This window comes from Staurois parvus, unplaced genomic scaffold, assembly GCF_062004578.1.
Source record: "Staurois parvus isolate SC_StPar_1 unplaced genomic scaffold, SC_StPar_1.0 ptg003408l, whole genome shotgun sequence".
Lineage (NCBI taxonomy): Eukaryota > Metazoa > Chordata > Amphibia > Anura > Ranidae > Staurois > Staurois parvus.
In genome coordinates this window covers 46,807-55,756 of record NW_028321204.1, presented here as the reverse complement: position 1 = coordinate 55,756, position 8,950 = coordinate 46,807, and the positions used below count along the sequence as shown (strand labels likewise).

Sequence of the window (8,950 nt, the reverse complement as noted above, 5' to 3'; positions counted from 1 at the left end):
GAGGACATTGGGCCAGTATATTTGACTGATTTCTGGTAGACAGTGGGTCAGTGGATCTGGCTGGTCCATGTACGACTCTGGGACTACATACACAGAGAAGCAGCACATTTGAGGCAATATATTGCATCTTTAGAGAATTGGTGTTCTATTATATTATTACTGAGGAGACACAATGACAGTGTACACCGGACACGTCCATAACCAAAGAGAATTCGGCGCTTTTAGACTCATCACAGACAGTGGCATGGAAACTGACAGATGTTTATTGATGTGAAGAAAACACCAGATCTCACTAGACGTGAAGAAGCCTCCAGATCTCACAAGACGTGAAGAAGCCTCCAGATCTCACAAGACGTGAAGAAGCCTCCAGATCTCACAAGACGTGAAGAAGCCTCCAGATCTCACAAGACGTGAAGAAGCCTCCAGATCTCACAAGACGTGAAGAAGCCTCCAGATCTCACAAGACGTGAAGGAGCCTCCAGATCTCACAAGACGTGAAGGAGCCTCCAGATCTCACAAGACGTGAAGGAGCCTCCAGATCTCACAAGACGTGAAGAAGCCTCCAGATCTCACAAGACGTGAAGGAGCCTCCAGATCTCACAAGACGTGAAGGAGCCTCCAGATCTCATAAGACGTGAAGAAGCCTCCAGATCTCACAAGACGTGAAGAAGCCTCCAGATCTCACAAGACGTGAAGAAGCCTCCAGATCTCACAAGACGTGAAGAAGCCTCCAGATCTCACAAGATGTGAAGAAGCCTCCAGATCTCACAAGACGTGAAGAAGCCTCCAGATCTCACAAGACGTGAAGAAGCCTCCAGATCTCACAAGACGTGAAGAAGCCTCCAGATCTCACCAGAAGTGAAGAAGCCTCCAGATCTCACCAGAAGTGAAGAAGCCTCCAGATCTCACCAGATGTGAAGAAGCCCCCAGATCTCATAAGACGTGGTCAGACTGTCGGGGGAAGTTCTGATATTACCTCAGCAATGGTGAGTCTGATCCAAATGATGGATGGAAATGTGGAAGATGGTGTATGGCACAAGTGCAGAATGAAGATTTGCAGTCATTGCTGGTGACGGACCTCCTATCCACGGTACGTGGCGAATGTTATGACGATGACAAGCAGAGTGATGGCTCCCAGGCACACAGTGGCTGTGGCAGTGAAGATATGAGGGTACTGAAACTGGCAGTACCACAGTAAGGCTAAAATTAGGACTAATAAAGGGACCAGGAGAGTACCAATGTTCAGAGGAACCTCAGGAAGGTCGCTACTACTCTGTCCAGGAGATGGTGCATGCTGGGAGATGTGACAATGCACCACACACCCATCCGTCAGCTGAAGAGACGCCACAGTCTGAGAATCATCCCGAAGGAGTTGCCCCTGATAGATGAGACGGACGTGACCCTCCTGGCCGGGAAACTGTGTCCTGGAAGAAGAAAAGGACCAATGGTCATTCACACACAAAACACCCGGGTACATAGTACACCCCTTCAATACCCAACATGAACCACTGATCCCCCCAATGATTACCGGGTACATAGTACGCCCCTTCAATACCCAACATGAACCATTGATCCCCCCAATGATTACCGGGTACACAACGTAATACACCCCTTCAATACCCAGCATGGACCATTGATCCCCCCAATGATTACCAGGTACATAGTACGCCCCTTCAATACCCAACATGAACCATTGATCCCCCCAATGATTACCGGGTACATAGTACGCCCCTTCAATACCCAACATGAACCATTGATCCCCCCAATGATTACCGGGTACACAACGTAATACGCCCCTTCAATACCCAACATGGACCATTGATCCCCCCAATGATTACCAGGTACATAGTACGCCCCTTCAATACCCAACATGAACCATTGATCCCCCAATGATTACCGGGTACACAATATAATACACCCCTTCAATACCCAACATGAACCATTGATCCCCCCAATGATTACCGGGTACACAACGTAATACACCCCTTCAATACCCAACATGAACCATTGATCCCCCCAATGATTACCGGGTACACAATGTAATACACCCCTTCAATACCCAACATGAACCACTGATCCCCCCAATGATTACCGGGTACACAACGTAATACACCCCTTCAATACCCAACATGAACCATTGATCCCCCCAATGATTACCGGGTACATAGTACGCCCCTTCAATACCCAACATGAACCATTGATCCCCCCAATGATTACCGGGTACACAACATAATACACCCCTTCAATACCCAACATGGACCATTGATCCCCCCAATGATTACCAGGTACATAGTACGCCCCTTCAATACCCAACATGAACCATTGATCCCCCCAATGATTACCGGGTACATAGTACGCCCCTTCAATACCCAACATGAACCATTGATCCCCCCAATGATTACCGGGTACACAACGTAATACGCCCCTTCAATACCCAACATGGACCATTGATCCCCCCAATGATTACCAGGTACATAGTACGCCCCTTCAATACCCAACATGAACCATTGATCCCCCAATGATTACCGGGTACACAATGTAATACACCCCTTCAATACCCAACATGAACCACTGATCCCCCCAATGATTACCGGGTACACAACGTAATACACCCCTTCAATACCCAACATGAACCATTGATCCCCCCAATGATTACCAGGTACATAGTACGCCCCTTCAATACCCAACATGAACCATTGATCCCCCCAATGATTACCGGGTACATAGTACGCCCCTTCAATACCCAACATGAACCATTGATCCCCCCAATGATTACCGGGTACACAACGTAATACGCCCCTTCAATACCCAACATGGACCATTGATCCCCCCAATGATTACCAGGTACATAGTACGCCCCTTCAATACCCAACATGAACCATTGATCCCCCAATGATTACCGGGTACACAATATAATACACCCCTTCAATACCCAACATGAACCATTGATCCCCCCAATGATTACCGGGTACACAACGTAATACACCCCTTCAATACCCAACATGAACCATTGATCCCCCCAATGATTACCGGGTACACAATGTAATACACCCCTTCAATACCCAACATGAACCACTGATCCCCCCAATGATTACCGGGTACACAACGTAATACACCCCTTCAATACCCAACATGAACCATTGATCCCCCCAATGATTACCGGGTACATAGTACGCCCCTTCAATACCCAACATGAACCATTGATCCCCCCAATGATTACCGGGTACACAACATAATACACCCCTTCAATACCCAACATGGACCATTGATCCCCCCAATGATTACCGGGTACACAACGTAATACACCCCTTCAATACCCAACATGAACCACTGATCCCCCCAATGATTACCGGGTACACAACATAATACGTCCCTTCAATACCCAACATGAACCATTGATCCCCCCAATGATTACCAGGTACACAACGTAATACACCCCTTCAATACCCAACATGGACCATTGATCCCCCCAATGATTACCGGGTACACAACATAATACGTCCCTTCAATACCCAACATGAACCATTGATCCCCCCAATGATTACCGGGTACATAATACACCCCTTCAATACCCAACATGGACCATTGATCCCCCCAATGATTACCGGGTACATAATACACCCCTTCAATACCCAACATGGACCATTGATCCCCCCAATGATTACCGGGTACACAACGTAATACGCCCCTTCAATACCCAACATGAACCATTGATCCCCCCAATGATTACCGGGTACATAGTACGCCCCCTCAATACCCAACATGCACCAGTGATCCCCCCAATGATTACCGGGTACATAGTACGCCCCTTCAATACCCAACATGGACCATTGATCCCCCCAATGATTACCGGGTACACAACGTAATACGCCCCTTCAATACCCAACATGGACCATTGATCCCCCCAATGATTACCGGGTACACAACGTAATACGCCCCTTCAATACCCAACATGAACCATTGATCCCCCCAATGATTACCGGGTACATAGTACGCCCCCTCAATACCCAACATGCACTAGTGATCCCCCCAATGATTACCGGGTACATAGTACGCCCCTTCAATACCCAACATGAACCATTGATCCCCCCAATGATTACCGGGTACATAATACACCCCTTCAATACCCAACATGGACCATTGATCCCCCCAATGATTACCGGGTACACAACGTAATACGCCCCTTCAATACCCAACATGAACCATTGATCCCCCCAATGATTACCGGGTACATAGTACGCCCCTTCAATACCCAACATGCACCAGTGATCCCCCCAATGATTACCGGGTACATAATACGCCCCTTCAATACCCAACATGGACCATTGATCCCCCCAATGATTACCGGGTACACAACATAATACACCCCTTCAATACCCAACATGGACCATTGATCACCCCAATGATTACCGGGTACATAATACGTCCCTTCAATACCCAACATGGACCATTGATCACCCCAATGATTACCGGGTACATAGTACGCCCCTTCAATACCCAACATGAACCATTGATCCCCCCAATGATTACTGGGTACATAGTACGCCCCTTCAATACCCAACATGAACCATTGATTCCCCCAATGATTACCGGGTACACAACGTAATATGCCCCTTCAATACCCAACATGGACCACTGATCCCCCCAATGATTACCGGGTACATAGTACGCCCCTTCAATACCCAACATGCACCAGTGATCCCCCCAATGATTACCGGGTACATAGTACGCCCCTTCAATACCCAACATGCACCAGTGAGCCCCCCAATGATTACCGGGTACATAATACGCCCCTTCAATACCCAACATGGACCAGTGATCACCCCAATGGCGGGTGCAGGCAGGGTCGGGGGGGGTCGGGCGGGGTCAGGTGGGTGCAGGCGGGGGTCAGGCAGGGTCAGGCGGGGGACTGGCGGGTGCAGGCGGGGGTCGGGCGGGTGCAGGCGGGGGTCGGGCGGGTGCAGGCAGGGGGGGGGGGGGTCGGGCGGGTGCAGGCGGGGGTCGGGAGGGTGCAGGCGGGGGTCGGGAGGGTGCAGGCAGGGGTCGGGAGGGTGCAGGCGGGGGTCGGGAGGGTGCAGGCAGGTTCAGGTGGCAGTGCTGATGGTGATCTGAAGGTAATCTGATCTCCTGTAATGGCCGGGCGGCGTATCCTGATCTGGGGGGTTGTGATCTGCGGTTCCGGGGTTCCTCCACATGGAGAGAAGAAGACATGGAACCAGTCCTGCTGAACATAATGGAACGGGTCACAACCCCACATACCTAACTCCGGTATAGGATGGCGATTTACCCTTCCTGGGGGGAGGAGTCGGGGGCAGCAGACGATCCATACACCAATGTGTCATACCCAGAGGTGGGCCGCTGGGGAATACAAGGTTGGGTATATTCTCCTGGCCATCAGAGGGCGCAGGAGAGTCAACAAGGGGCCAGGAGAGGGCAACAGGGGCAGGGGAACCACAGGGGAGCCACTCCAGGGCCAAGAGAGGGCAATGGGGGCAGGGGAGTCATGGGCAGCCACCAGGGGGCACAGGACAGAGCAATAGGGGTGGGGGGGAAATATCACAGAAGGGACATATGGGGGGCAATAGGGACAGGGGATCACAGGGTAGTCACCAAGAGGCCAGGCGATGGCAAGGACAAGGGCAGCAGGAGGATAACAGCACAACCACCAGGGGGGGCAAGAAAGGGCAAGGAGGAGTAGACTGCTCGGCGGCTCTGCGTGGGAGGAGTAAACTGCTCGGCGGCTCTGCGTGGGAGTAGACAGGTCAGTGGCTCTGTGTGGGAGGAGTAGACAGGTCAGTGGCTCTGTGTGGGAGGAGTAGACAGGTCGGTGGCTCTGTGTGGGAGGAGTAGACCGGTCAGTGGCTCTGTGTGGGAGGAGTAGACCGGTCGGCGGCTCTGAGTGGGAGGAGTAGACCGGTCAGTGGCTCTGTGTGGGAGGAGTAGACCGGTCAGTGGCTCTGTGTGGGAGGAGTAGACTGGTCGGCGGCTCTGAGTGGGAGGAGTAGACAGGTCGGTGGCTCTGCGTGGGAGGAGTAGACTGGTCGGTGGCTCTGCGTGGGAGGAGTAGACAGGTCGGTGGCTCTGCGTGGGAGGAGTAGACAGGTCGGTGGCTCTGCGTGGGAGGAGTAGACTGGTCAGTGGCTCTGAGTGGGAGGAGTAGACAGGTCGGTGGCTCTGTGTGGGAGGAGTAGACTGGTCGGCGGCTGAGTGGGAGGAGTACACAGGTCAGTGGCTCTGCGTGGGAGGAGTACACAGGTCAGTGGCTCTGCGTGGGAGGAGTACACAGGTCAGTGGCTCTGCGTGGGAGGAGTAGACAGGTCGGTGGCTCTGCGTGGGAGGAGTAGACTGGTTGGTGGCTCTGTGTGGGAGAAGTAGACCGGTCAGTGGCTCTGTGTGGGAGGAGTAGACTGGTCGGTGGCTCTGTGTGGGAGGAGTAGACAGGTCGGTGGCTCTGCGTGGGAGGAGTAGACTGGTCGGTGGCTCTGTGTGGGAGGAGTAGACAGGTCGGTGGCTCTGCGTGGGAGGAGTAGACTGGTCGGTGGCTCTGTGTGGGAGGAGTAGACAGGTCGGTGGCTCTGCGTGGGAGGAGTAGACTGGTCGATGGAGTCCATGCTGGTAGAACATGTTGATGCCACCAATCATTCATACAATCCTCCGGCTCCACCCTTACCTCTTGATGTGCAGGACGGTGTCAGACAGACAGACGGGCACCACGCGCTCCGTGTCATTCAAGAACTTTAAGCGCAGAGATATTCTGTCTGTACTTTCTGAGTGGGCCCCGGGCCCTCGATTTCTCAGTGTGGGCGGGTCATTCACAGGTGGTTCCCCGTTGGTGGGATCAGAACCCAGGGGGGGCTCCTGGGGGCTCTCAGAGGAGGTTCCTTCAGAAGAGTCGCTGGGAATATCGGGGGTTGGTGGACGGTTATCTAAGGTGGCCTCCGTAGTGGACAGAAGGTCATCAGAGATACATGGGCCATCTGTGCCGGCTCCGCCCTGTTCTTCCTCGGGAACACCTGATGAGGGAGATGACCAATGAGTGCTGCTCCGCTCTGATGTGTGAGTGGAGATCCACGCCAAGACCACGACGGAGAGGAGAAGAACCAGAGCGAACAGGAGTGTCACCTCATCACCCACGCCTTCGATAAACGCCATGGAGGCCGCCCTATGGAGGGAAGACAATTACTGGAGGAACCAGCAATGGTATCCTGCCCCACCCCCGAACCCCTATCCTTTATTACCCCAGGAAGGGGCGGGACACGTCATGGGGGGGGTACCTTATCAGCACTGTGATGTCGTGTGTTGTGCGCAGTTCTGTGACAACGTTTCCCTGTTAGAGGGCAATACTGAGCCCCACGAAAAGACCACATCCCACTCAGTCCCCCCCCCCATCCTGGCCACTGATTGGCTGACTGGAGTAGTGATGTCACCATTGCAAAGTGTCCAGAGTGGTGAGCCAACACTGCAGGTAGAAGGAGCGGAGCTACGATCTCCACCTCCAGCTCCGCCCTCTGGCCAAGTGGATGTGTGACACCAGATGGAAGTCTATGGTATGGGAAGAAGGCCTCCAATCATATATTACCACATCTCACCGTCTGTTGGCCATGGATGGTCACATCTCACCGTCTGTTGGCCATGGATGGTCACATCTCACCTTCTGTTGGCCGTGGATGGTCACAACTAACCGAATCTCGGCCATGGATGGTCACATCTCACCGTCTGTTGGCCATGGATGGTCACATCTCACCATCTGATGGTCACATCTCACCATCTCTTGGCCGGGGATGGTCCCATCTCCCGGGAACTACCACAGATCTGTGAGGGACCCCACACTGCACATTGGCTGGTTATGAGAACAGTCAGCCCCCCTAGACTGTGGCCGGGCCCCCCCTCCCCTCTTGTCTGCAGGGACCCCCCTCCCCTCTTGTCTGCAGGAACCCCCTCCCCCCTTGTCTGTAGGACACCCTCCCTCCTTGTCTGTGGGACCCCCCTCCCCACTTGTCTGTGGGACCCCCCTCCCCCCTTGTCTGTGGGACCCCCCTCCCCACTTGTCTGTAGGACCCCCCTCCCCCCTTGTCTGTGGGACCCCCCTCCCCACTTGTCTATAGGACCCCCTCCTCCTTGTCTGTAGAACCCCCCTCCCCCTTGCCTGTAGAACCCCCCTCCCCCTTGTCTGTAGAACCCCCCTCCCCCTTGCCTGTAGAACCCCCCTCCCCCTTGTCTGTAGGACCCCCTCCCCCCTTGTCTTTAGGACCCCCTCCCTCTTCTCTGCAGGACCCCCTCCCCCTTTGTCTGTAGGACCCCCTAAATGACACAGAAGTTTGGATCCCAATTTCTGGAGTTCTGTCCCTCGAAACCCACCAATGGGCTGTGACCTGCTGACCTCAGCACCCCCAGATAGAGAGCCCCCCCAGATTCACATCCCCCTCCCCCAATTCAGAGCCCCTCCCATCACACAGAACCAACAATAGCCGGAATGTCACTCACAGTCATCTCTGCTCTTCCTGTGTCACGTGTACACTGCACTCTGAGCATGCTGGGAAATCCGCCTCCCACCTGACTCTCCTCCGCAGCCATATTGAATACTGGCAAAGTCGTCCTGTCCTCTACTGCCACCTAATGTCTGCTCTACGGTACTGCACCTCTCCTATGTATGTGAATGGGATCCCCTCCTGTCCTCTACTGCCACCTAATGTCGGCTCTGCGGTACTGCACCTCTCCTATGTATGTGAATGAGATCCCCTCCTGTCCTCTACTGCCACCTAATGTCTGCTCTACGGTACTGCACCTCTCCTATGTATGTGAATGGGATCCCCTCCTCTTGTCCTCTACTGCCACCTAATGTCCGCTCTGCGGTACTGCACCTCTCCTATTATATGTATGTGAATGGGATCCCCTCCTCCTGTCCTCTACTGCCACCTAATGTCCGCTCTGCGGTACTGCACCTCTCCTA

The 8,950-nt window shown here is 53.4% G+C and overlaps 1 protein-coding gene across 2 annotated transcripts; it reads right to left on the bottom strand.

The window, feature by feature from the left end:
* Window positions 1–245: 245 nt before the first annotated feature.
* TMUB1 (transmembrane and ubiquitin like domain containing 1) lies at window positions 246–8,564 on the bottom strand. Of its 2 annotated transcripts, none has more exons than XM_089667604.1 (3): window positions 8,485–8,564; window positions 6,671–7,162; window positions 246–1,424 (listed from the first exon to the last, which is right to left on the bottom strand). In XM_089667604.1, the coding sequence occupies exons 2-3, from the start codon at window positions 7,150–7,152 to the stop codon at window positions 1,082–1,084; spliced, it is 825 nt and encodes a 274-aa protein (XP_089523730.1). In that variant the 5' UTR covers window positions 7,153–7,162; window positions 8,485–8,564; the 3' UTR covers window positions 246–1,081. The 2 variants fall into 2 exon arrangements, with proteins under 2 accessions (XP_089523730.1, XP_089523729.1); XM_089667603.1 differs by lacking the exon at window positions 8,485–8,564 and adding an exon at window positions 7,590–7,761.
* Between the last annotated feature and the right edge of the window lie 386 nt (window positions 8,565–8,950).

Excerpts from the sequence above, each read along its gene's own strand:
- TMUB1 (XM_089667603.1), bottom strand. Across the intron at positions 1,425-6,670 it reads ACCGTCCTGCACATCAAGAG|GACACAGTTTCCCGGCCAGG; the intron begins GTAAGGGTGGAG and ends TTCTTCTTCCAG.